Below are 26,159 nucleotides of genomic sequence, written 5' to 3'. Positions count from 1 at the left end.
CCCCCTGGAACAGCTGGCCTTTTAAATAACTCTGAAGCTCTCCCGGCACTGAAGGCCACACTGAACATTCCGTGAAAAGCAGGAAGCTGCCTTTGGCGATGTCTCACGGGTCCCAGTTAGTTCCTTTACCCCCATTAACACTTAAAACGCTGACACATTTCAACTATGTACTTACCTTACACAATTTAAGCAACAATATGTACATTCTGCCATAATCTAGAAGCTGTCTGCTTGGCTGGATGAATATGTAGAATTAACAGCTCTAAAAAAAGGATGGCCGACGCCTTCTACAAGCTAAACTGCACTTTTTCCAGTCTGAACTTTTACTGAAACACCTTTTCACTGGTTACTCGGCAGTAAAAATTAAGTTCCCTTCGAAATTAGATTCTCAAGGAAAATCTATAGTTTGGATGGTGTAACAGGAAGAGCGCACGTTTGAAACAGGCGCTGATGGGCCGCGAGCGAGCAAGACACCGGATCCCGGCCCAGATCCTGGCCCAGGCGCTATGGTGTCCCGCAGGAGCCCGTGTCGATGAGGAACGGGCAGCGACTGCCATGGGTACGCAAATTAGCATTCGCTGGTCTGGCCAGAAAACGCGTAGATAACCCCAAGACGACACTACACACTTTAAGGCATTTCTGGGTGAAACTCCAGTCGGATTCATAAATGGTGTCTTCATGTAATTATCGTCAAATTAAAAAACAAACGTATTCACGTAAAACGTATTTTGTCAACTGTCTCCTACGAGAGGGGCTCGGCTCTGGTGGAAGCGGACAGCCCCGTGGGGATTTGCTTTAAGGAATGGAGACCGTCTTTGGTGTTTAGAAAAACCTTCAGGTATTTGCCAGTGATGCTTCCAGACACACACGCGCCTCTGGGGGCAACCCGGGCACAGCCCCAAGCTGCACAGCCAGCCCCGTGGACAGAAGACGCCCTTTCTAGAAAGCCAGACCCCCAACAGCTGTGACGTACCATTCTGGGCCTCAATGACCGCAGGCTCCACCTTGTCGAGATCTTCTTTGACGCTCATCTGTTTGTCTGCGATGACTTCCTGCTGCTTGTGCAGCTGTTCCTGAATTTCTTGGCTCATCACCTGGTGAGAGGGACGGCTCAGCTACGGGTCCGCGCCGCGTTGCCGAGTGCGACCCGAGCCACGGTCCTCGTTCCGCTGGGCGCTCCGCCCCCACCCAGCAGCCTGAAGCCCACCCGGGACAAGACCTCCGCGCCCGGCAAGCACCTTCTTCTTCTCAGCTTCCTGTTGGTCCTTCACCATCTTCTTCAGCTTGTCATTGGCGGCTGCGTTCTTCACCTCCAGCTCCTGGCTCTTTATACGCAGGTCGCGCCGCAGCTCCTCCACCTGTGGGACGGGCGCCGCGTCAGGGGGACAGAGCCGCGCAGAAATTTCCCGGAAAGGGGTCCTCACGCCAGCCCGCAAGTGAAGCGAGCACCCGGGATGGACGTACCTGGTCGACGGTTTCCTTGATCTTCCTGAGCCCGACGTTCAAATGCATCTGCTGCTCCTCCAGCTCGCTCCGCTTCTCGTGGAACAGGTTGGCGTAGTGGTTAATGAAGTCCAGGTAGTGGCGAGGTGTGATGGCCATCGTCCGGCCCCCTCGCTTCGCTAGCCGAGCATTAGCCTTTGAGAAGACAGTGAAATCTTTTCGCTCTCGAGGACGTTCTCTGCCATTTGCCCTCCAAACGCTAACCGCTCTGTAGGCCGCCGAGTGACCTGGGGCAGGGACCCAGCCCCGAGGAACCACCCTTGAGACGCACCGGGTGGCTCGGTGGGTCGAACATCTGACCCTTGGTCGCAGCTCAGGTCACGATCTCACGGTTTGTGAGACTGAGTCCCGCACCAGGCTCTGCGCTGACAGCACGGAGCCTGCTTGGGATTCTCTTTCCCCCTCCCTCGCACACGTGTGCTCACTCTCTCTCAAAATAAACACACGTGAAAAAAAAAGGAGTCACACTTGAGTTGGGGGTCTCAGCTCAGCCTCCTACAAGATCTCAGGGAGCCCCGGGAACCCCTAAGCTCGCTCGTCAAACCTCTGATGACCCTGGCGACCTCACACGAGTACAGCTGGGGGGCACTGTGTAATGCCGTGCCTCCTAGGCCTTCTGCTTATTTTCCATGGACACCAAAGTAAGAGGTGGCACCAGGAAGAGGGTGAGAGGCGCGGCTCCGTGGGACCAGCTGCTCCGGCCCCTCCGGCCACGGCACGAGGACACGAGCCCAGCCAAGGAAGCCAGGGCAGGGCTACCTTCCAGAGGCAAGTGGAGGCAGCCCGCAGGTGTGGCAGGGGGTGGCAGGGTAGTGGTCGACTGGACGCCCACAGGCTCAGAGTGGTCTTTACGAATGCCTTTCAGATGGGAGCAGAGGGGACTCCTCCATGATGAGGAGTCTAAGGCAAGGGACAGCAAACCCTGGCCTGTGGGCCAGACCTGGCCGCTGCCCGTTTCTGCAGACGAAGTACTAGCGGCACACGGCCAAACCCACCCGTTTCCATGCGGGCCGTGCAGGCTCTGGGTATCAAGGCAGGGCCAAGCAGTCAAGAGACCCTCCTGGTCCATGAAGCCTCAAACATGAACTATCTGGCCTTTTCCAGGAGAAGTATGCCAACCCCTGGCCTAGGACAGACAACCAGGACCCGTGCACCTAGCGGCAACGAGAAAAGGAAAGCGCAGTAGAGCGCTTTACGGAAGCAGAATCCACAGAGCAGCGAAGGTCAAGGATCTCGGAAGGTGCAGCCTGGTAAGTAGGAGGATGTGTCACCGACAGAGTTAACAACGAGCAGTGGTATTGTGCCTAATACGCAATACCCTAGGGTCTCGTCTTCATCGATTTACCTTTACGATGGTTAGTTTTGCTTTTTCCGGGACCTTGAAACAACCCACCTGGTGAAGAGTCTGATGAACAAATACACAGCTGTTTACAATCGCTTCCCGATGCGACGGCGGCTGTGGTAGTTTGTCATACACAAGCGGCATGTAATCAGGCACAATGTAATTCGGCTTCTCCAGGTCCATTTTACTCGTGAATTCCTTGCCCACTTGATACAGCGCTTCAGTGGACCAGTCCCCAAACCAGTTCAACACACACCTGCAAAAGACGCCCACGTCTCAAATAGCTCCCAAGAGCCAGGTCTGTCCCTTGAGAAGAAATCGGCTGTCGTAACCCAGAGCCGAGCACACGTCGGCCCACCTGTTGAAAAGTGCCGGGGAGGTGGCCGCGCGGTCCTTGAGCCCCTCCGAGGACGGGTTCATGGTGAAGACGACGTGGAGGTTGCGGATGACCTGGCTGGTGAACCATTTGTACAGTTCCTCGTGCGAGTCCAGCATCAGGCCCTCCTTCTGGGCCCCCTCTTTGCACTGGGTCATCAGAGTGGCGTACTCGTCTCCTTCAAAGAGGCCGGGGACCTAACAGACGAGAGGGCGTTACGACTGACCGGCCCCGGGAAGCTGACACCACCGCCCAATACCACGCAATGTGGCACGTACCTCCCCGTTGGCCAGAAGGGTATTCATTCGCTCCAGGAATCCAGAATCTAACACGTTGGATTCATCCATTATAAATGCTATCTTTTCGTTCTTACAGCCGGAACGCCTCAGCACCGTCCGAAGATCTTCATCGAAGTCTTCCCCGGTGTACTTTCTGTGCACCTGCGGAAGCAGTCGGCAGGTTAGGTCCAATCTCATTCAGGGAGCCGTGTGCGTGAGTCGGGAAACTGTCGCTGGGAGTAAGAGGCATCGACCAGACCCACCTTAATCTGGTACACACTCAAACCATTCATCCAGGCCACAAAACGGGACAGGGTGGTTTTTCCTGCTCCACTGACACCAATCAGAAGCAAGTGGCCCTGAGGCTGGCGGAATATCCTGACAGCATCAGAAAAGATGAAAGGGTTTTAGGCTCTGTTCTCCTTTTGACACTCGGGTCCTAAACTGTCTCAGGAGTTAACCTACAACATCTCTAAGGTATTTTAACTTAAATTGGTAAGTCAACCACTTGTTGAGTGACTGCTATTTGCCAGGCCTAGTGGGGGACATGGTCCTATCCTCCAGACACCCAGGTGGCACAAGGCAGAATCTAACAAGAGGTGTCAACCATGGCAGGAACAGACTGTTAGCAGGAGCCGAGCGGGACTTAGAAGGGAGGGGGGTTGCTTAGCTGAGAAGGCAGAGGTGGAGGTGAGGGGAGGTCGGCTGGGAGGATCCCCTACCACTACATGAACAGTGGCGTGGGTGAGCAGAGAGGCTGTAACAACAAAAAGCCCACCGGTCGATCCTGAGCACGTGGTCTAACACTTCATTGAACAGGACCAGAGGAACATCAAGTTCTTCTTCATAGAAGACTTTCAGCCTAGCCTTGACGTAATCTCTCAATTCTTCCTGGTCTACTGGGATGTAATCCTAGAAAAAAAGAATTAAGACCCAATTACTAAGAGAAATCATCTTCTGTATTACACTAGTCAATTACAATTCCAAGTACCAAGAAACCGTTAAAATATACGAGAAGGTATCACTTACAACATAGCAACAAAAATGTAAGTTAGCTGGGACTCGATCTAAAACCAGGGGAAATCTTTGTAGAGAAAACTGAACGTCCCTGAAAGACCTCATAGAAGGCCTGAATAAATGAAGAAGACAGAAACCATGACCGTGCAGAGATAAGTGAACTGCTGTAAAAACGTCAGCTCCATCCAACTTGACAGAGAAAGTGAATACGGTCCCAGCCACAAACAATCTCAGTGGTGGTGGTTTTAGCACAACTTGACAAGCCAATTCTAAACTTCGTTTGCAAGAGGAAAGGGCCAAGGGCGGTCAGGTCAAGATCGCCCTAAAGAAGAACCAGGTGTGAAGGCCTATCCTATCAGACTTCATCGTCAGTATCTATCAAGGTCATGCAGTTTTGAGCACAGGGAGTGACAAACGAGCAACAGAGCAGGACAGAGCCTCTGAAACAGACCTGTGCAGGCAGGGAACCCATAATGACAGATTCTGCCAAGTAAGGGATCATCCAACAAATAGCGCCGGGTCAGGACGTCCCAGGGGAAAACTGGAAACAGACCTGTAGCTCACTCCACACACACACACACACACACGCACACGCACACACACACGGATTATGGGTTTAAATGACAGAACTCTGACAACATGTGCTTGTCAGAAGACACCATAAAAACAGCGACAGATGAGCCACTGGGAGAATATGGTGCCTATAAAGGAGAACAATTAGTATCTGGAGTCCAGAAACACACACAAAATTCTAGCAACACCAAACCTGTCTTGCTACCTCATCCCTGTGCCTGAACTACCTGCTGAATGGAACGCACATTGAAACTACACCTTACTAAAAATCCTACTCTCAGAAAAAGAACAGCTCACAACTATTCTAGAAGCGTCAACTTTGTATAGTATAACAGTACAGGAAATGTTTTTACATGGATTATTCACAGTTGGCTCATTTCTGGAGTGTGAGGGAGGTGAAAGCAAAGGGGAAGACTCCTTTTGCTGCAAACACGCTGAAGCCTGGCCCCTGACGGGTGGGACTGCATGGCTCTGGCAGCAACCATCTCATGGGATAAGAAACACACGGCCGGCCCGCCAGCCCCGGGCACACTCCGGGGACAGTCTACCGTAAGTTATCAGCATCGTGCCTGGAACCAATGATTTGCTTACAGGGTACTTTGGGAAAAAGGTCTGTTTGACAAGAAGAGAATTCTAACTGAAAGGGCAGAAGGAAGTATTTCTGAAATGACAACTTGTTACCTTTGACAGCCAGTTGCTGTACAAGATGGGCCGGCTCATCGCCTTCTCTTTGTCTATGTTGGGAAAGTGCTTCAGAGCAACCATATCGATGTTCTCGTCTGTCCAGCGCCTCTCCTCATCCTCCACGAGTCTGTTGAAGAAGAGCCGAGTGTGTATCAATGCAAACAGGAGCCGTGCTGAGAGAACACCCCGTTTTGTTGGGGCTGCGGGCAACTCCAAGGGCTAGAATTAGCCTTTACCGGAAGTTTTCATTTTTCTCCCAATGGAAAAACCTAAGAATCTGAACTCCAGACAGCTTAAACAATTCAAAATGTTATTAAACATAAAACCCCTCAAACCTATGGCACCGTTACATTAAAAAAATTCCTCTAGGGGGCGCCTGGCTGGCTCAGTTAGAACACGCGACCCTTAATGTGGGGGTCATGAGGGTGAGTGCCATGTTGGGTGTAGAGATTACTTAAAAAACAAGTAAAAAAAAAAAATCCTCTAAAAGTGTTTAATCACATCGATTTACAACATGCCAACGTGATTCCAGTTTCTACGCTTGCCTGATACAAAGTTCCCAGGGTCACAGGGGAACAGCCAACACACGCGGTGCCAGAGACCCAGGGCTTATAAAGAAAACCATGACGAATCAGGTAAGACTGAACGAGTCCACATGGATGGGCCGGGGGTGGAGGGGTGGCGAGCACCTCCTGAGAAGCTGAATGTGTGACACACTCAGGCTACCAGGTGCGGGTCACATAGTTAATGCAGCCAATTGGAATTTAATACAACTTCATCTCTGGCATTTTGGGAAATCTGTGAAATTATAGCTCAAATTTTTTCATTATTTAAAAAAAAATTTTTTTTAACATTTATTTATTTTTGAGACAAAGAGAGAGACAAAAAACACAAGCAGGAAGGGGCAGAGAGAGAGAGCAAGAGAGACACAGAATCTGAAACAGGCTCCAGGCTGTCAGCACAGAGCCCCCAACGCAGGGCTTGAACTCATGAGCCGTGAGATCATGACCTGAGCTGAAGTCGACACTTAACCGACTGAGCAACCCAGGCACTGCCCCCATCAAATTTCTTCATTATTAAAAAAGAGAGGGTTAGAAGTTTTTCTTGTTCTGTTTTGTTTTAAATAAAAAGAAGCTAACACGATGTTCCTTGCTCCCCTCCCCCACTTGCTTCGCTCATGCCGTGCACTAGGCTCTGGGGCGGGGCTGCTGTGTGACTCAGTGGACTCCCAGGAGCCCGGCGTGAGAGCCAGAGACCTACGATGAAGCAAGTTCTGAGACTCCTCGTGAGCTCGGGTGAGAAGAGCTGCCCGGGGGCAGGACTCACTGGTCTGGAGGTGCAGCCGCTGGACACACAAGTCCAAACCCTTGGTCTGGAGGGAGCCATCTGCCCTGGGTTCTCCCAGGAATAACATTAACTGACCAACCACATAAACCTGGGACTGCGAGCGGCCAGAGGGACTATGTCCTCTGCGTACGGCCACCTCACACTTACCCTGTGAGAGAGGGGACCTGCCCGGCCACAAGAGGCCTGACCTCCTGCACTGTTCTGAGCAGCCCGATTCACAGGCAGAACATTCCCCCAAAGAAAGGAAACTGTGGTGCTGTGTTAAATAGTAAATTAATTAAGAATTATTAAAAAGGGGCGCCTGGGTGGCGCAGTCGGTTAAGCGTCCGACTTCAGCCAGGTCACGATCTCGCGGTCCGTGAGTTCGAGCCCCGCGTCAGGCTCTGGGCTGATGGCTCGGAGCCTGGAGCCTGTTTCCGATTCTGTGTCTCCCTCTCTCTCTGCCCCTCCCCTGTTCGTGCTCTGTCTCTCTCTGTCCCAAAAATAAATAAAAAACGTTGAAAAAAAATTAAAAAAAAAAAAAAAAAAAAAAAAAAAAGAATTATTAAAAAATGTTTTTAAAATGGTTTTTATTCATTTTTGAGAGAGAAACAGAGCGCAAGCAGGGGACAGGCAGAGAGAGAGGGAGACACAGAATCCGAAGCAGGCTCCAGGCTCTGAGCTGTCAGTCAGTACAGAGCCTGATGTGGGGCCCAAACCCACGAACCGTGAGATCATGACCTGAGCCAAAGTCGGATGCTTAACTGACTGAGCCAAGAATTAATTAAACTTCTAAAGTTTAGAACTAAAGTAACACAAATTTAACTTTTCCTCACCAATCTAAAATGAGCCTGAAAAACTATGCTAAAATACACAAAATATTAAAAAAAAAAAACACAACAGGGCAGAAACTAGGAACATTAAGAATTTACTGTAAAATGAAGATTGTACTAGACTACAAAGAATGCAAGAAGTTGATTCTGGCTTAAAAACGTCAGTAATTTTCAAGATTCCTCAAGAGGTAAAGACTCAACTTTCCACTGTGGTGTTTCCTGGGACTCAAACCACAAAACTTTTCATGGTCCACACTGATCACTACAGTCATGAGCAGCTCGTCCCAAAACTCAGAATCTACAAGGCAAGACCTGAGAAAAGAGGCCAACAGATAAAGAGACAGAGCTGCAAACCCTCTGATGTCAATAAAGTTCAAGGGTGAGGAGAGCTGGTTATGGACACCACCTGCCAGGGAGTCGCTAGAAGGCATCTAATGGTGGTGTTTTTTTTTTTAAATGTTTATTTTTGGTAGACAGAACACAAGCAGGAGAGAAGAGAGAGGGAGACACAGAATCTGAAGCAGGCTTCAGGCTCCGAGCTGTCAGCACAGAGCCCGACACAGGGCTCGAACCCACAGACTGCAGGATCATGACTTGAGCCGAAGTCGGATGCCCAACCGACTGAGCCACCCAGGGGCTCCTACTTTTTTTTTTTTTTTTTTTTTTTTTAAAGGAGTCTCTATGCCCAGTGTGGGACTTGAACTCATGACCCCAAGATCAAGAGTTGCACGCTCTACCGACTGAGTCAGCCAGGTGCCCCTAGAAAGCGTTTAAATTCGCCAGAAAACTCCAGCTTGGACAAAGTTATGGGGCACAGGCATGACAGTTACCGAGCTTAATGGAAGTGCCTCGCCCCCTACCTACCTACCCCTACTGGTGGTGGGCAGTCCCTGAGCCCTGACACCCATCATGCTGGGGGTGGCTGTGCTCAGACGCCAAGGCTGCCCTTGCTGCCTCTGCCCCCTTCCACCACCAACAGAGGCTGGCTCAAACTTGGGCAGGCCAGCCTTGCACAGAGCCTAACTCAGAGGGCCATAAGCATCAGTGTAGGCGAAGCAAGGAGCTAACCGCATCCTTGGCCTTACCTGTCTTGGAAGAGACGGAGGGCTTCGTGTGCCCAAATCCGAATGAGGCCTTCCACAGGCAGGGTTTCCAGAGGTCTCAGGGCCTCAAAGATCCCTCGTACCCACCTCGTCATCTCACGGGGTGAGTAGATATAGTGGGGCTGTGTGTCCTGAGTGAATCTCTCCTGCAGGTTCAGAAAAGTGGGAGGTATGTATAAATCCCTTAAAACAAATGAAAAGTGGTTAAGAGATCAAGTGCTGTGTAACATTTTTATATTCAAAACAGACAACCTAAACCCTAGAAAATTTAAGGATGAATTAGTAGACAACGCTGGAACCACTGGACAACTATCTGGAACAAAGTCCCATCCAAGTTGCTCACTTTTACGTTAAAATTAATTCTATTTAACGAAACTACAACAATGCTCTTCTGAAAAGATTTTAAAGCATGTAATTCCTAAGTTCAGGGAAAGCCTTCCTAAGCATGATTTTAAAAGCAGGAACAAAGAAAAAAAAAGATTTACACTTGATGATGTTAAAAATTCTGCAGGAAAAGTTGCAGTTCCACAGAACGAAAAGCAAACTAAATACCAGGAAGGGTACTGGACACTTCTGGACACTACTGGACGTGCAGGCAATCGGGGAGGAGTGGGGCGGCTGTGCCTGGTCGGGGGTGGGGGGTGGCCAGCAGCTCTCAGTGCCCCGGGAGGCACCGGAACCGGAAGGCATCCCAGATGCGCGAGTCCCAAGCAGGAGAACCGCTTCCTTTCACCAGGCGGTTTGAAAGCGGTAATGAGGGTGGCGGATGGAGACGATGCTGGCGGCCACGTCGGTGGTCCAGCTGCCCGGAGAGCAGTTTGACAACACATCATCATTACAAATAACCACACGCACACCCATGGTTGTGCTGTAATAACAAGCGTCCGTGTCCTTCGAGAAACTGAGGAGTACAGTACTGATTTTGTAAAAAATACTGTATGTAACGTGTGCAGACAAGGGCAACAAGAAAAAAGGGAAACGTCTGTAGTCGTGGTACCTGGTAGAATGATTTGAGGACAGGCTCTGGGAAGTTCCGGCTCAACAAGAGCTCTAAATAAAGCTCCATCTTTTAGCAGCGCCCGACCCCGTGTACCTGAGACATGGTGTAGAACTCCACCATGGCGGCGGTGAGTGGCTCCGCGTACGTGCGCAGGGACGGGATGAGCCGCAGCATGGCCCGGTTGAAGGTGCCGTAGATCTGCGTCAGGGAGGCGGGCCCCGGGTAATCCACATACACGACCGGCACGTGGCGCAAGAATCTGCGTGAGGACGGCCGGCTCAGACTTCCCAGCTGATCAGCAGTGTGCCTGAGCGGAGAGTGCCCCAGCCCGGCCCGGACCCAGACCCAGGGCTGCTTCCCGATCCACCCACACAGGCCTCATGTCCCCATTCGCGCAGATCACGCACAAACTGCTGGGGCCTGGGCGCCGACATTAACAGTAGGTGCAAAAAACTTTGAAAAAGAGCCAACCCCAAATGGGAAAACGATGCAGACTGATACAGCCTCATCGTGGCCCCACAGACGGGTCTGGGGCAGTTAGCTCGTTACCACCCAGAGAGTCAGTGCTTTTATTTTTGAGTGTGTTTTCCAGTATTGCAGCACGGCACAAGGAGCCCAGGGGCCACCCTACGATAATCAGCATTTTGTTACCTTTTTACGACCAAAACCAGATTTCTGCTGTGCTACGTCTAAAACAATCTTGGAACAGGTGTGTGTGTGAGGCCAGTGCTGTCTACGGAGCTGTGTGTTACCTATGAGAGAGGGGCTTTCTTCCAGGATCCGTGGGTGGATTACAAGCCCCGACAAACTGGATCCTCTCCAGCTTCACCCACGTTTGATCTGAGGTTCGGTAAAAGCCTCCATGCTCCACCATCTGAGGGAAAGCGGGAGGGTCAGCACATTAATGGCAAACGTGAACAAGGTCAGTGGGGACTTGTGGATGTACACAAACCTGTCTGATGAAGGATATGACCCTCTGTGTCCCGTATTTATCCATGTCTGGCAAGTTGATCTCATCACAGAATAGCACCAGCCACTTTCCAAGTTGAACCGGGGCCAAAACCACACCGTTAGGGGTGCGTCTGTACTCGCAGTAGTGGTCAAAGGTCTTCAGCAGGAGCTCTGGAGTGGTAGCGCTCGAGAAGTTAAGACCCACAACCTTTAGACGGAAGAGGCAAATCGACTGTCACAAGCGCCATCCCGTACGTGAGCACCGAAAGGCCTGCCACCCACCTCCCGGCCGCTTTACCTCCATGTCGGGCAAGGCCCGGAGGGCGCTGAAGAGGGTCATGGTCTTGCCAGACCCGGGGGGCCCGCACAGGACCAGTGGCTTGTGCTCAGCCAGCCAGGTGTACAAGAGGGCTTCGTGGCGGACGGTGTCCAGAGTCGGCACGACGACGTCAGGGGCCGCCACCTTGTGTGTCTCCACTTCAATCTGAGGCACCTTGGCCTGCCATGGCGACCATTCTCCGCTGATGGACACCTGCACCCAGAGAAGGGGTGCGGGTCACTCCGGGAGCCACACGCCTCACTTAGAGACTTGCTCACTTTCATATAAACCAGAACTGCTCTCCTTATACCACATAGAGCAAAGGACAGTATCCTTTGATGAAACGGAAAGATCAATGGGGCATCTGGGAGCCTCAGTCAAGTGTCCAACTCTTAGTTTCGGCTCAGGTCACAATCTCACAGGTCGCAAGGTCCGTGCCAACAGTGCACAGCCTGCTTGGGATTCTCTCTCTCCCCCTGTCTCTAACCCTCCCCCACTCACGTGTGCGCTCTCTCTCAAAACAAATAAAAAAAAAAAAAAAAAGAAATAAAGATTAAGCTCATGGTGAGGTGTCTCCAGGATGAATTACACCAACATGTCAAGGTCAAGGCAGGGAGGCCGCTCCTTCATGCACTTACTTCATAATCAATAATCGGTATGTTGGGTGCAGCGGGCAACGGCACCGTTGTGATTCTTCTGATGTATTCACCCAGCTCTGCTCTCATTTTCAGCCGACTATCTCCAGACAAGGACCAGAGTATGGCATAAACCAAATATCGCTATTTAAAGAGAGAACAGGATCCGTTTTTAAATAAAATTTCAACAATGAAGACATTTATGGCAACATTAACCTCGAAAAGAGTGGTTCCCAGTGTTCTTGGATCATGGACATGCTTGCACCTTTCTCGGCCCCCACGAAAGCCTGACCCTGTTCCCAGGGAAGAGAACACACCCAAGCAGGCACGTTGTTTCAGGAGGTTCGCAGACACAGAGGCCATCCGTGCCCCGGCCCCCGTCGAGCCCCACTCTCCTGCAACGCAGGTGCTCGCTGACCTGAACGTAGCGCTCCAGCTGCTCGATCTGCATGGGGAAGTCGGGGTGGTTGGCGTTGTACTGGGCCACGTTGCGGCAGGCCTGGTGCAGCATGGAGAAGAGCGAGCCCAGGCAGCGGAGACGGGTCAGGTCCATGATGTGCTCCAGCTTGAAGGCGTGCTCCAGGGCCTTGGTGACCAGACCGTTGGACGTGAAGTACGGCTGCATGATTGTGGCCGCGTCCCTTTGGATCTGCAAGAAGCAGTAGATGATGTCTGTCATTTTGAAAAACCCCAGAGATTTTCATATAGTCTAACCTAGGCCCGGGAGAGAGTCACGTGACCTGTAAACACACACACACACACACACACACACACACACACACGCACTTTTCTGGATAACCTTCAGTGATCAATCCTTAGTCCATCACTGTAATGGAAAAAGGCAGCTGTTCGTCAATTTGCAGAGAAAAGTCAGATAACTAAAAGAACTCTTTAAAGTTTCCTAAACGGATCTTCACTTCAGCAGCTGATACTGCTTCGTTAGGCACTGCCACACGACAACGCTGAGGGCCCAGCTTCCACGGATGAGCAGCACCACGCCCCCCCCACTGGCTTCTAGACCCTCGGGGGTGGAACACCTGACCTCACTGTGCGGGAAGCCCCCGCCCCCCCCCCCCGCCAGCTGCAGATCTGCGGCTGCGCTTGGCAGAGTGGTGGCGGCCCTCGTACCTGCAGCATTGGGGAAGCCGCCTCCTCCCCCTCGTCCTCTTTGCCCTTGCGCCGGCGCTGGGCCTCGTCCTCCCCTTCGTCCAGCGGGATGCTACGCAGCCTGGCCAGGAAGTTGTTGAAGATCATGTCTGTGCTGAGAACGTCCTCACTAAACCAGACCATGCCGCAGCGGGACACCGTGGCCAGAGTGGCGTATTTCAAGTCCTGTACTTCAAACATTATTCGCACCTTGAAGAGAAAACATAGAGCAGGTTTAATTTTGTAGGTTTGCTAGAAACTGGGATGTTAAAATTCTTTTACCTATACACACGTCGAAAGAGTGATTAAATTAAATCTAGTTTTTCTGCACTTATTTCAAAAAGCAAAACCGTCTACGGCTGTCATCACTACAGCACCTACCAAAGGCCCTCCACAAGGACCTGGGTAGGAAGTGTGTGTGGTGGGGAGAAGAGCAGGTGAGCCCACAGGACCAGCTCTTGGTGGACACAAGACACAGCTCCGCTGGAGGGGGCATCAGCTGGGGATGTGCGCTAGCCTTATCCTGGGCCGGGCACGGCGACACGCTCCCTGCCTGAACCCACCGACCCTCACACCCATCCCTGGAGGCAGGCGCAGTGTCCCTGTTCCACAGATGGGGCTGGGTACCTCACCCAGGTCCCACTGCTGGTAAGTGGAGCTGATATTCAAAGCAGATGGTCTGATTCCAGAGCCCTAACCTCAGTGCCGACACGCCTCACAGGAGAGCAGTCTCGTTCCAACAGTAGTCAGGATCTACTGCCTAACGAGTTGTAACAGAGAGACCTGACGTGTCAAGGCACAGGCGGAGCTAAGCGCACATTTCCAGACTGGCACTAGGCACCACTGGCTTGGCTTCTCAAGTGATGACAACCACTATTGCTGGCTCACAGGTTCATGATCACCAGGTGCTCCTGTGAAGCGACCGCCCCCTTTTTCTCACGCCCACCGCCGGTCCCTCGGCGAGTCCCGTCAGCATGAACTTTAAATGACACCACAACTCAGCAGCTCCCGTGCAGCCAGCTCGCCCGGCCTGCCTCACAGCTGTGCCTGGGCCACCTCGCAGCCTCTAGATGGTCCCCTTGCTCCCACACGTCCTCTTCAACTACTCTCTACCCGACAGTCAGGGATGTGATCCAGACTCCCAGGGCTCCCGACTCACCCAACGGGCAAGCGCCAGTCTTTACACTGCCCTGGGCCCAACCTGATCTGGCCCCTTTCCTCTCTGGTCCAGCCGCCTTTTCTCCCCTCGCTCCTCATACCCCAGTCAAACCCCCTGCTATCCGGAGGCCCACGGGACCGGCTCCCTCACCGAACACTTCTAGGTGATGCCTCCATGTCACCATCCCTGACCACGTACCCTCCAGCTCTCGCCAGCACCAACCACTGCCTTCCAGCTCATCTTCTCCTGAGTACTCGACACTGTTTACCTTGAGGGTCTGCTTTCCACATCAGACTGTACGCCCCAGGACAGCAAGGGCTCTTGTCTGTTTTTTTCCTGCTGGACCTTCAGTAGGATGCAAACCCATGCCAGGCCCACCCACGTTTCCTGATCTATCCAGTGATGTGTCCAGGACCTGGACCAAATGCTCGTTTCCAAGGGACAGCCTGGAAAGCTTCCATATCTAAATTACTCATTTTGCCACTTCCCAGATGTGTGAGAACTTCACAAATCCTACTGACAAGCCCGTAACGCTGGGTTTGGAGCATTAACTGGGAATCACGGAGCACGGTTAACATTCAGCAACAGTACAAAGTTCTTGTAGGTTCTATAGAAGTATTTCCCACCGGCCACGGGAATGGAAAAAATCTAGCACAAGGAGACTCAGTCAACTTTGAAAACTATTTACACAACCGACCACTACACTGTGGAACCTGGAACCTGCCCTCTAGAGTACACAGGATATTTGGTCTGATACCCCACGAAAGGCCACTTACATTGGGCGGAAGGCTGAGACGCTCGCCATTTGGCAGAGTCAGAAGCTTGTTGTCATCCAGCACCGAGTTCAAGTTCTCCACCCACTCGGGGTCCACGTCGCCATCGAAGACAATCCACTGGCGCTTTTGTAGCTCGCCCCTCACGTTGTCTATGATCCTGGTTTGGAAGGGTTTTGAAACAGCTTTTTGAGATTAGAAACGCTCACTCTGCAACAGCCTCCGCGGTGGCATTTTCATTCATTCAGTCTTTGGTTGGAAAAGCAACACCCGCTGTTAACAGAAGGACAGAGCACCCAGGTCCCACTCGCTGGAATCAAGGTTAACTCACTTTCTCAGGACATGTGTGAACAGCCCATCCGTCCATTCCCTGGTGTTGGGGTCCAGGGTTCCATAAAGGTGGTCTTTGCTGATGGCTTTGGGGTCGATGATGTGGGCCACGCCCTCTACGCCCTCGAGCCTCTCCAAAGCCTTCAGGAGAACACGCCAAGCCATGCTCTTCCCACTTCCCGAGGGGCCCACCATCATCAGGCCGTGGTTGATCTGGGTGATCTGGTAGAGCTGGAGGACCTGCAGAGCCAAAGACATCACATCCTGACTACTCCAGAGAAAGAACGAGAAGGTTCTTCAGCCCTTCTTCGTGGCAGCAAACAGGAGACATGCGCTAAAGGCAAGCAAGTGCTGCACTCGAGTTTTTAAAGCAGACATTACGTGGGCCGCACCTACAAAAAACATTTCAAGAAAGGTTTTAACTAAATCGTGGGGAGTTCTTTGTTAAGCCGGGAAGGCTGGGAGCCAGTGGAAGAGGGGGTGACTACCAACCTGCCTCAGAAGAGGCACCTAAGATCCCTTCTAGAGAGGGCAGAGACCCAACAGATGAGCCATCTGTGTGACCCAGCACAGCATCACTCACGCTCAGCAGGCAGCTTGTGTGATAATATACTTTTTAATCTCCCACAAGAACGAAACGGAGAATGCCACTAAGGACTGTAAACCATGTGCCGATTAGCAGATTTATGTTGTTAATCTACGATGTTGGGAAGTCTTGTAAGTAGAACTTTTATCGGTGTAAATACTTTGTTACGATCGCACATTCAGTCAGCATTTCCAGAGAACGAACCACACTACGTAAGTGAGGTTTTCAGCTAAATTGTTAGGTCTACGTCAAAGTTAAGAAAAAAGCCTCAAGTCAAATCTTCATAAACCAGGGGATGTGCCTCCCTGGCCCTCGTGGTCAGGGCTCTATTAAGTGTGGCTTCTCCTAGTGGCTGCGGCTGCTGGGGCTGCATAGTGTGTGGGGGCCAGTTACCTTCTCAACCCACATTCCGCCGACTTCTTCTCCGTCTCCGTACGTCAGGTACATTTCCTGGCACACCTTCTTCAGCTCTTCTCGAAGCGCGGTCATTTCGCCCCGGTGGTACTGGACTCCGGGGAACACGTCTGACAGGAGGCTGAAGAGCAGCGGGATGTCTTCTGCCACCAGCTTGGGCACCATCGTCTCGCAGACGCTCTGTATCAGAATCTAACGGCGACAAAAGGACCGAGCCCTGAGTGGCGGGGAGCCTGGCTCCCACGGCCGCTGCCGTATCCCCAGAAGGTATGGAAGACGTGGCTGTCAGTGACAGAGCGACTCAGCACGCTCCCGTGGTCCTCACTCAGTTCACCGCACCAGTATCAGCGTCTTCCACTCGCCCATCCCAGCACATGTGAATCACAACAGAACTCTCAGGCCATAGCTGGGAGGTTGAAAGGGTGAACTTGAATACTAGTGTTCACGGTGTGAGTGATTCAAACAACACGTGTACAAACCTCCTGTTCAGGTAGATTTTCTGCAATTTCTCCTTCATCAACTGCTTCCCCTCGCTCTTCTTTCTCCCTCTTAATCTTCTGAATTCTCTCCCTCTTCACGTTTCCCGCACTAACCAGCACACTCTTCAAAGCTCGAAGACCAAAGTCATAGTGGCTCTGAGAGGAGAGCTGCTCGTCACATAGTCTGCAAGGGAAGAGGTCTACCTTGGAACAGTCCACTCTCAATAGCCACATAAGCAAACATCGAGAATCAGACACAGACACTTGGGAAGACGTGCCACGATTGCAGAAATGACCCTTCAAGGGCACATCTTGCACGCGCTACTGACACGGCAACAGGTAAGTCTGGGGTACTCACTTGAAGAACGGGACGATTTTGTTGGCGAGGACCTCAGCAGTGCGGAAGCCCTGTGAGTACAGCATGACCTGGGCGATGAGCTGCCGGTCGGGCTTGGTCATGGCCAAGCTCCGGAAGAGCTTCTTCAGATTGTCGGGAAGGTTGGACCTGCCTGCGTAGCCGGGGTTCATGGTGATGAAGATGGCCATGTCTGGGCTCACCTTCACCTGTTTGTTGAGCAGCTCACAAGTAATGGGGGCAGAGGCTGAAAATCAGAGAACAGGGTTGAGACTTGTGATGTTCGAGAGCGACACTAAAATCTCCCTGAAATCCCAGACAAAGCACCTGTTTCCCCGTTGGCCTCTAAAGCCCAAAGGCCGGCACCGCAGGGGAGCCCCTCTCTGGCCCTCCTACCAGCACGTCGGCTACCTTTATACACCTCACGTACACGAGAGCTCTGGGAACGTGGGACACGTCACCGGCGGGGGGAGCGCATATTCTGTCGTGCATTACTGTGTGTTACAAGATCAACGCAAGGATAGAAATGCGGCGCAATGGTAGGTGCAGATATAAAAACGTATCCGTGCCACACAGCTGACTGGCTCTGATCACGAAGACTGCCCTTTCAGGGGACTGACCAAAACCACCACCACCCACAGCTGAACTTTATTCCTTGGAGAGAACACTCAGCACACAGGTACTGCTTTCTCGGACACTCCTTTTCCACTGAGGAGGCCTACAGGGCCTTTGGGAAGACAAGTTCCTATTATCGTGGAACAAAAGTGACCCCGCCAATTAACTGCACGTGCCCTGTCCGCCACAGGTGTCATCGCTTCCTCCAGCACGCACCCTGCCTCCGCCGGGCATGCCCAGCTTCGTGTGGCCCGAGGCAGGGGAAGCAGTCCTCAAGCCTCTCAGAAGGTCATCCGATGGTGACAGAGGGCGTGTTCCTAAAGCTCCCTGTGACAACACTCTGCCAACAGATGGCAGCAAGGCTGGCTCTGTGGGCGTGCAGGGGGGAGCAGGGAGAGCCCTCACCGCCCCAATACTCAGTGCAGGCGGACAGTGAGGGACGGAGCACAGGGACTCTCGCTCACCGGGGGGAGGACAGCTAGGGCTTTGGGTCGCTCCGGTCTGGAGAATGCAAACTGCTCGTGCAGTGTTATCCCGGGCCCCGCCGCCCTGCCTGCAATAGTGAGTCCTGGGAGCGAAGTGAAACTCTCACTCGTTTCTAATCACAGAGGTGTGACCCAGCCCCCGTGGACTCTCCTTCCACAGCCGCTAAGCAATGTGCAGAGGAAAAGGGAAGTCTCACTCTTATCGCAGTTGGGGTTGGAGTGCTCCCGCAGCGCTTCCTGAATGCACTGCACCTGCTGCGACACGGCTGACAGCATCCGCTCCTCCAGGCGGTTGAACTCGTCAAAGCAGCCCCACGCACCCACCTGGCAGAGCCCCACAAAGATCCGTCCCATCGCCTGAAACCGAACAAAGACAGGAGCTCAAACTACCTGCTTCGGGCGGGCTCCACGGCCCTGATCCGGCGGGACCTCGGGCTACGACCCCCCCCCCCCCCCCCCCGCCCCGGTGGCTGTGAGCGTGACATCAGGTTCACACGGGAGGTGCGGGGCCTGCACACAGAAGTGCTTCACTAACAATGGCGATTGTCTGTGTACAGATGTAGGGCATCACACCTTTTCTCCTCCTGTGCCGATTCCAAAGATAGAGCTGTTTTTATTCCGCCCCTTTTTGTTGATTAAAAAAATCTTTTCCATCATAGTTACTTGTTCCCACACATAGGCACTAACCGTCTCTTCCAGAAACAATGCAGCTCAAGTCAACACCAAAGCAGGTATGTCGGACACCCCACTCAAAACCACACCATCCCTGGGACTCAGAAGGCCAGACGGGCCGTGCCAAGCCGTGAGGCCAGGAGCCCTGAGAGGAGTCCAGGCGTGGTACTCCCCAGCTGACCTCTCAGGCCGTTAGATTTTAGGTGGACTCAGAAATCTTCTCACCTGGAAATCAAAGGTTTCATCGCAGTTGAAGACCAAAACAAAGCGTCCAAGCTGATGGCCAAGAGCTTTGACGGACTCTGTCTTCCCAGTCCCGGCCGGCCCTATTGTTTGAAGAAGAGTGACTGAGTACTTGAGTCCACAGGGAGGTATCGTTAGCCTTACCCAGCTCGTTTACAAAATCAAAGGACGTGTAACAACTGCAGACAAATCTGAGGTTCTAGAACGTATGAGCTACGTAATTAAGAAATACATTTAAAATCGTTGATTTAATCTTTACAAATTGCATTTACTCTCTCCATCTGTCCGGGTCTGTGGAGTAACTTACCGAAAGGGGACCCCCCCAGCCTGGCCTCCAAGGCTTGTGTCATGGTCAAATAGCAGCGGTCGGTGAGGGGGGTCTGGACCAGCTTGTCCTGAACACCCAGGTACTCAAAGCCATAGTTAAATTTGGCATTTGCCATTTGGATCGACAACTGCTGTAGCACATCGGTTTGCTTAGGGTCGAAGTAAAAGCGCATCTGGCTGAGCCATTCGAAAGATTTGGCATTGTCAATCTTGCTTTTGATCAAGGAGCGTGTAACGTCCCTCTGGTGAACCAACTCTGTAATCTGAACACAGAGTCACTTATTAAGACTTTGTCATAAACTGGAGGAGTGCAAGGACACTGCATTTCCTGGGCACGTGATCATTTAGCAGACTTTTGAGATTCAAGATCCAGTTGCAATAGCTTTCAGTGAATATTCCAAACCCAAATTCCCTTCCAAAAACAGCACTGGCGTTCCCACCATGAAATTACACAGAATCAAGAGCTGCAGCAAAACCAAACCACCAACAAACAAAAACACCCAACGTCAAGCGAAGACCTAACTAGCATGAAATGTGTCAGGAGAACGGCTGTCTCTGTCCCCAGTCTGTCCCCTGCAGGCTGGGCGCAACACCGGTGCAGGCACACCCGGGCGCCTCTCTGGGAAGGGGCTGACAAGCAAAGGCAAAAGTCCTGGTCAAGGCTCCCCGCCTCCCCTTCCCCAGGATGTGTCCACATAACTCCTCTGCTCCCCCAAGGCTACCTTTCAACAGAACAGAGCGATACCCACCCCAGAGAGCTCACAAATGCACCACCTCCTTCTCTCCCTACCACCAGTAAGAGTGCTCCCAGGCGTGGTCTCCGCTGACTGCCTGCACTGAAGGCAGGGCCTAACCGGTGAGGAGTGAGTCAGGCAGGCGCGGGACTAACCAAGTGCTCCAGCTTCCGCCTCCGCAGCGGTGGCTGCTCCATGAGGACCGAGTCGGCCAACACGTTGAGGGTGACCTCCACGTTGCTCAGCACGGAGTGCAAGGGTGCCGCGTCACCGCTTCCGCCGATGCTGCTCAGAGCCGTCTCCACGTTTTCAGACCAGGCTATCTGGGCTGACAAAACCACAAGCTGGGCCTGGAAGACAGGAGACACGAGACCCAAAGGATCGTTTTGGAGACCAGCCGGTGCATCCGCCTCTCCGCTGGCCCACTTCTACTACACGTTACCTGGTACTTATCAATCCAAGTGATGTAGGTATTTGGGTCAATCGAAGTTGCTTTACCAAAAATCTCAACTTCTGTAACAGACTCAGCCAGAAGTTTAGCCAGTGTGACTCTCATCTCCTTTTCTACCAGCGTGAGCCACTCGTTGATTTTGGGATGTTCAGTAATCGACACAGGAGTTTTAAACATAACCTAAAATACATATGATACAAGAATTAAGATGTACAAAGGCAGGAGAGAAGCATTCTAAATTACAATCATAAACTTCACTACCTCCTCTCCTTCACGGGAGGAAATGCCCAAGACGACAGAGTTATCCTCGTTTAGGATGATGCTCGAAACGCCAGCAAACATTTTCTTGAAATGTTTCTGTAACTTAGCTACATTCTTACTGTTTCCAATGATTTCAAGCAAATCTTCATCACCCACAAAATAGAACCTAAAATTAAAACAGCATTCAAGTTGTAAAATGTCACATACACGTAAATAAGGTGAATCAAAATGGAACTTCAAATTGCAGGAAGGGAAACTAGACTTGGATGGTGATGGACAATCTCCAATCTAAACTAGGTCACATCCGAGTTTCCTCCAGCCCTCAGCAAAGGACACACGTTTGTTGAACAAGCTACTGAAGAGGGATTCCATGCACTTCATGCCATTCACCTTACTTCATGAACGTGTTTTTTTAAAGCCTGTTCAAGGGGCATCTAGGTAGCTTGAGTATCTGCTCTTGATTTTGGCTCAGGTCATGATCTCACCATTCGTAATACTGAGCCCTGCATCGGGCTCCGGGCTGACAGCAAGGAACCTGCTTGGGATTCTGTTTCCTTTCCCCGCTCTCTCTCTCTCTCTCTCAAAACAAACAAATAAAAGCCTGTTCAATTTACAGTAAGCAAACTATTCAGAAAGGAAGAAATGCCGTTTGGAAAACAATCAGAGCTAAACTTTTAAGAGATGCAAGCTACCTAGAAGGGTGGATAATAGTTTCAATGAAGCTTAATAAACAAACACAAGACAGAAAGTGAGGAATTATTTAACATTATAATTAGGAATACGGGCGCCTGGGTGACTCAGTCCGTTGTGTCTGAGCCCCGTGTGGGGCTCTGTGCTGGCAGTTCAGAGCCTGGAGCCTGCTTCAGATTTTGTGTCTCCATCTCTCTCTCTGCTCCTCCCCCCGCCCTTTCACTCTCACGCACACATGCTCTAAAATAAGCATTTTTTTTTAAAAAGGAATAAACGCGCGGAAAGGGAGTAACATTCATTTTGTTACTAGTAACAAAACTTCTGATGTCAAAGTGACTAACACACAGACCCACAGGGGAGAGGGGAGGCTCCTGAACTTCAACTCAACTTCAGCTCAAGTCAAAGCAATCATCTTACCTGGGGAAAGAGGATCGCTCTCTTTCCAGGTATTCTCCCAATGCTTTCTGGATCTTTCCTAGCAGGTCTGCCAGTCTCTCCAGAGACCTCTGTACCCCCTGGATATTCAGAACATCCATTACAAGGGGAGACTTGGATACTTTTTTCATCAGAGCCAAAAACTCCGTGCTGATACTACGAATCAAATCAAAAGTGTCGTTAGCCTTTACGTGAAGAAGGGTCACCAGTCACACCTACCCCTCAGCTCCTTTGCACCCAGGCTGGAGGCCATACCTCTGGAACCTCTGGGTCTCCACCGGCAGCAGGTGCTTGATATCTGCGCTGCCCGTGAAGATGCCTTCCAGGTACACCCACCGCCTCTGCACGTCAATCCACACGTCAAAGAGAGCCATGATCCGATTCAGCTTATCTTCCCAGCTCAGGGCATCCTCTTCGAAAACCTAGTAGGCAGATGGGAAGCAGAGCCCAGCTGCTAAGCGATTCACTCATAGATATGCCAAAATTAGTAAAAAAACTGCAGGTTATTTCAAGTTATTTGACTCACGCTTTAAAAAACAGGCTTCTGGTAACTGCCAGTCAAAAGTATTACAGAGAAAGTGCAGGGGAAAGCCCAATCAGAGAGGGAAAGCCTGCCCAACAAGGGTACCTTGTAGTACGGAGAGAGCTTCATGGCGGAGACACTGTTGATGTGCTCTTTGACCTTGTTGAAGAGGTCATCCCAACCTCGGATCAAGCGACACTTGTTCTGATAGTTAACCAAGTCTAACTCGTAAGTATTCCATACTTCTCTTATCTGAATTAAAACCAAAAAGGGGCACCTTATTAGTATGTGGGTGTTTGCCAGGTGTACAAGCAGCCAAGTGCTATGGGGACAAAAGGACCGCAGATGAAGCTCTTGTTTTTACACAGCTCAAACTGGCCTCACAGCCTGAAATGGGACATAAATGGGGCTATCGGTCTATTTACTCACCTGCTTCAAAAATTCTTCCAAAGCCATCTCCCCTTGTGCCACAAGCAGCACATCCTTGACAATAGCTTCGTTTTTCTGCAAGTCAACATCCCAGATTTGGCCAAGGGTTAGCTCAGAAACAACCCAGTTGACATGAAGTCTTTTCATCAGCTGCTTCCAGTGGCGATCTTTGAGTGCTTCGGACTTCAGTTCAATCACCAGCATGTTTATCTGCGGAGAGAGTAAGCAAGGTTACCGTGCAGCTGTGTTCCTAACAGACACCCACGACCCCAGCACCGAACCACTACCTTCAGGTAGCCTTTCAGAAGCCTCTGGACAAACTCATAGGATGCGTACTGCCGTAATCGGGCAGGGAAGTTTTTCAGCTGGTTCAGGAGGCCATCTAAATTTTGTCGAAGCTGTCAAGAGGAACACAAAATGATATTTAGTTTGCCAACATTTCTTTAAATGGTGAAATATCTTTTTTTTTAATTTTTTTTTTTTTTTTTTTTTTTAATTTATTTTTGGGACAGAGAGAGACAGAGCATGAACGGGGGAGGGGCAGAGAGAGAGGGAGACACAGAATCGGAAACAGGCTCCAGGCTCCGAGCCATCAGCCCAGAGCCTGACGCGGGGCTCGAACTCACAGACCGCGAGATCGTGACCTGGCTGAAGTCGGACGCTTAACCGACTGCGCCACCCAGGCGCCCCGAAATGGTGAAATATCTTAAAAAATGTTTTCTGGGGGTGCCTGGGTGGCTCAGGAAATGAAGCGTGACTCTTGACTGTGGCTCAGGTCATGATTTCACAGTTCATGAGTTCGAGCCCTGCATCAGACGGAGCTGACAGGGTAGAGCCTGCTTGGAATTCTTCCTCCTTCTCTCTCTGCCCCTCCCCCGCTCATTCTTTGTATCCTTCTCAAAAATAAAAACAAAATTTAAAAAAAAAAAAAAGGTTTCCAAACAGATTTTTCATCAGTCCACATAAATCCTAAATGACCATCATGTGACATTCTGAGGATGCACAATACAGTTCCCTGCCTGCGAAGCTCCTGAGTGGTCTACGACCGACAGCATATGAGGACACACACATCTCCTTTAGGTGTACCTTTCGAGGCTGGACAGAAACCCACGGCTGCTCCTTCATCTGATCAATCTGCTCCCAGACCTTGGAAAGTTCCGACCAAACGCCTTTAAGGTCCTGCAGTTCTTCTAAGGCCACCTGAAATCACGACAGTAGAACAGTGAGACCGTGGATGAAGAAACCACCGCAGCTCTGGCAGAGCCCCTGACGCGGCCCTGGTCAAGGGCAGGCTCAGGACGAGGACCCCCACCCCCGCGGTCCGCACCTGGACTCGCTCTTCACTGCCGCTGAGCAGCCCCGTGTCGGTCAACTCCAGGGCCTCCTTGGCCTTCGCACACTTCTCCCGGTCGTCCTTCAGCCTGCCGAACTTTCCTTCGTATATGGTGAGAGCCTGAAGCGCCTCCTCTGGGCGGAGATTGCCCTGAAAGCAAAGCGCACAATTGCAGGGCGAGGTCCCAGGACAGGTGCGTACTTTGGCTCTGAAATGGTGGAAAGCACCTGCTGGGAGTCTGGAAATCTGTGATTCCCTGAACATGTCCACACATGTAAATCTTCAGCAAGATGTACACTTACAGTTCATGTACATCACTGAGTGTTAACTTCTACTTCCATGTTTGACGTCAATAAAGGTATGAAGGAGAAAGGTGGAGCACCTCTCCGTTTAGTCACTGTCTCACTGAGTGCCTTGGGAGACGGGAAGAGAGGAGTCAGGACAGACTGGGGCCTGGAGCAGGATGCTCCCGACCCGAGGGGACATGGCTCTCGGGAGGCTGCTGGCCACGCACTCCCGAGGCACACAGCTGTTACATCAGTTCCGCAGACAAGAATGAGAAATCAAGTAGTCCTCAGGGAAATGGCCTCCAGTTGACCATTAAAGTACTGTTGGCTTACTCTTAATTTTAATAATTTGAGAATGACTGTATAAAATACCACTGAAAATTTAAGCTAGAACACATTACTAGCAAAAAACGGCAAGAAAACATATTCAAATTTTGGTGACCAGAATCTCACCTGTTGGTCAATATTCACTCCCCTGCGGGAGCTAGCATTCTGCCTGAGCTACAGTGCCAGGATTAGTGACAGAGAAGATCTCCATAAAACAGGGGCCCTTCCAGGCCCTGGACAGTGTATGACTTTAGTATTGTAGTGCTCACAGGTGCAGAGCACATAACAAGCTTTTAAAACTCATAAGGGACAGAAAACTAGCCAAAATGACAAAACGGAAGAATTCTCCTCAAAAGAAATTCCGGAAAGAAGTGACAGCTAAAGAATTGGTCAAAACAGATAGAAGCAACATAACTGAACAAGAATTTAGAATAACAGGCATAAAATTAATTGCTGGGCTTGAAAAAAACATAAAAGACAGAGAATCTACTGCTGCAGAGATCGAGACTAAAAAATAGTCCTGATGAATTAAAAAATGCTATAAATGAGGTGCAAAATCAAATGGAGGTGGTCACAGTGTGGACTGAAGAGACAGAGAAGAGAATAGGTGAATTAGAAGATAAAATTATGGGAAAAGAGGAAGCTGAGAAAAAGATAAAAAAAAATCCAGGATCATGAGGGGAGAATTAGAGAACGAAGTGATTCAATCAAACAGAACAATATCCGTATCATAGGAATTCCAGAAGAAGAGAGAGAAAGGCGCTGAAGATGTACTTAAACAAATCATAGCAGAGAACTTTCCCAATCTGGAGAATGGAAACAGGCATTGAAATCCAAGAGGCACAGAGAACTCCCTTCAGACGTAACTTGAATCGAACTTCTGCACGACATATCATAGTGAAACTGGCAAAATACAAGGAAAAAGAGAGAATTCTGAAAGCAGCTAGGGATAAACGGGCCTTCACACACAAAGCTAGACACATAAGGGTAGTAGCAGACCGATCTACTGAAACTTGGCAGGCCAGACAGGAAGGGCACAAAATCTTCAATGTGATGAACAGGAAAAATATGCAGCCAAGAATCCTTTATCCAGCAAGTCTGTCATTCAGGATAGAAGGAGAGATAAAGGTCTTCCCAAACAAACAAAAACTGAAGGAACTTATCA

General features: G+C 50.9%; 1 protein-coding gene across 1 annotated transcript in view; it reads right to left on the bottom strand.

The window, feature by feature from the left end:
- Window positions 1–26,159, bottom strand: part of DYNC1H1 (dynein cytoplasmic 1 heavy chain 1) — a 78,275-nt gene that overhangs the window by 13,897 nt on the left and 38,219 nt on the right. Inside the window, exons 17-51 of the mRNA XM_058740291.1 lie at window positions 24,375–24,530; window positions 24,134–24,247; window positions 23,335–23,445; window positions 23,048–23,257; window positions 22,724–22,870; window positions 22,351–22,517; window positions 22,078–22,251; window positions 20,971–21,136; window positions 20,701–20,889; window positions 20,414–20,608; window positions 19,505–19,787; window positions 19,180–19,280; window positions 18,480–18,639; window positions 17,186–17,429; window positions 16,828–17,011; window positions 16,328–16,540; window positions 15,350–15,588; window positions 15,022–15,178; window positions 13,069–13,296; window positions 12,359–12,589; window positions 11,944–12,084; window positions 11,285–11,518; window positions 10,988–11,194; window positions 10,788–10,909; window positions 10,129–10,294; window positions 9,018–9,181; window positions 5,771–5,900; window positions 4,278–4,411; window positions 3,763–3,877; window positions 3,500–3,661; window positions 3,204–3,418; window positions 2,897–3,101; window positions 1,465–1,638; window positions 1,239–1,358; window positions 974–1,094 (exon numbers count right to left, since the gene is read on the bottom strand). Coding sequence (XP_058596274.1) covers window positions 974–1,094; window positions 1,239–1,358; window positions 1,465–1,638; window positions 2,897–3,101; window positions 3,204–3,418; window positions 3,500–3,661; window positions 3,763–3,877; window positions 4,278–4,411; window positions 5,771–5,900; window positions 9,018–9,181; window positions 10,129–10,294; window positions 10,788–10,909; window positions 10,988–11,194; window positions 11,285–11,518; window positions 11,944–12,084; window positions 12,359–12,589; window positions 13,069–13,296; window positions 15,022–15,178; window positions 15,350–15,588; window positions 16,328–16,540; window positions 16,828–17,011; window positions 17,186–17,429; window positions 18,480–18,639; window positions 19,180–19,280; window positions 19,505–19,787; window positions 20,414–20,608; window positions 20,701–20,889; window positions 20,971–21,136; window positions 22,078–22,251; window positions 22,351–22,517; window positions 22,724–22,870; window positions 23,048–23,257; window positions 23,335–23,445; window positions 24,134–24,247; window positions 24,375–24,530 — 6,079 coding nt within the window. The remainder of the gene's footprint in view (window positions 1–973; window positions 1,095–1,238; window positions 1,359–1,464; window positions 1,639–2,896; window positions 3,102–3,203; window positions 3,419–3,499; window positions 3,662–3,762; window positions 3,878–4,277; window positions 4,412–5,770; window positions 5,901–9,017; window positions 9,182–10,128; window positions 10,295–10,787; window positions 10,910–10,987; window positions 11,195–11,284; window positions 11,519–11,943; window positions 12,085–12,358; window positions 12,590–13,068; window positions 13,297–15,021; window positions 15,179–15,349; window positions 15,589–16,327; window positions 16,541–16,827; window positions 17,012–17,185; window positions 17,430–18,479; window positions 18,640–19,179; window positions 19,281–19,504; window positions 19,788–20,413; window positions 20,609–20,700; window positions 20,890–20,970; window positions 21,137–22,077; window positions 22,252–22,350; window positions 22,518–22,723; window positions 22,871–23,047; window positions 23,258–23,334; window positions 23,446–24,133; window positions 24,248–24,374; window positions 24,531–26,159) is intronic.

The sequence above is a fragment of the Neofelis nebulosa genome, chromosome 7, assembly GCF_028018385.1.
Source record: "Neofelis nebulosa isolate mNeoNeb1 chromosome 7, mNeoNeb1.pri, whole genome shotgun sequence".
Taxonomy (NCBI): domain Eukaryota; kingdom Metazoa; phylum Chordata; class Mammalia; order Carnivora; family Felidae; genus Neofelis; species Neofelis nebulosa.
This window is presented reverse-complemented; position numbering and strand designations above follow the sequence as displayed.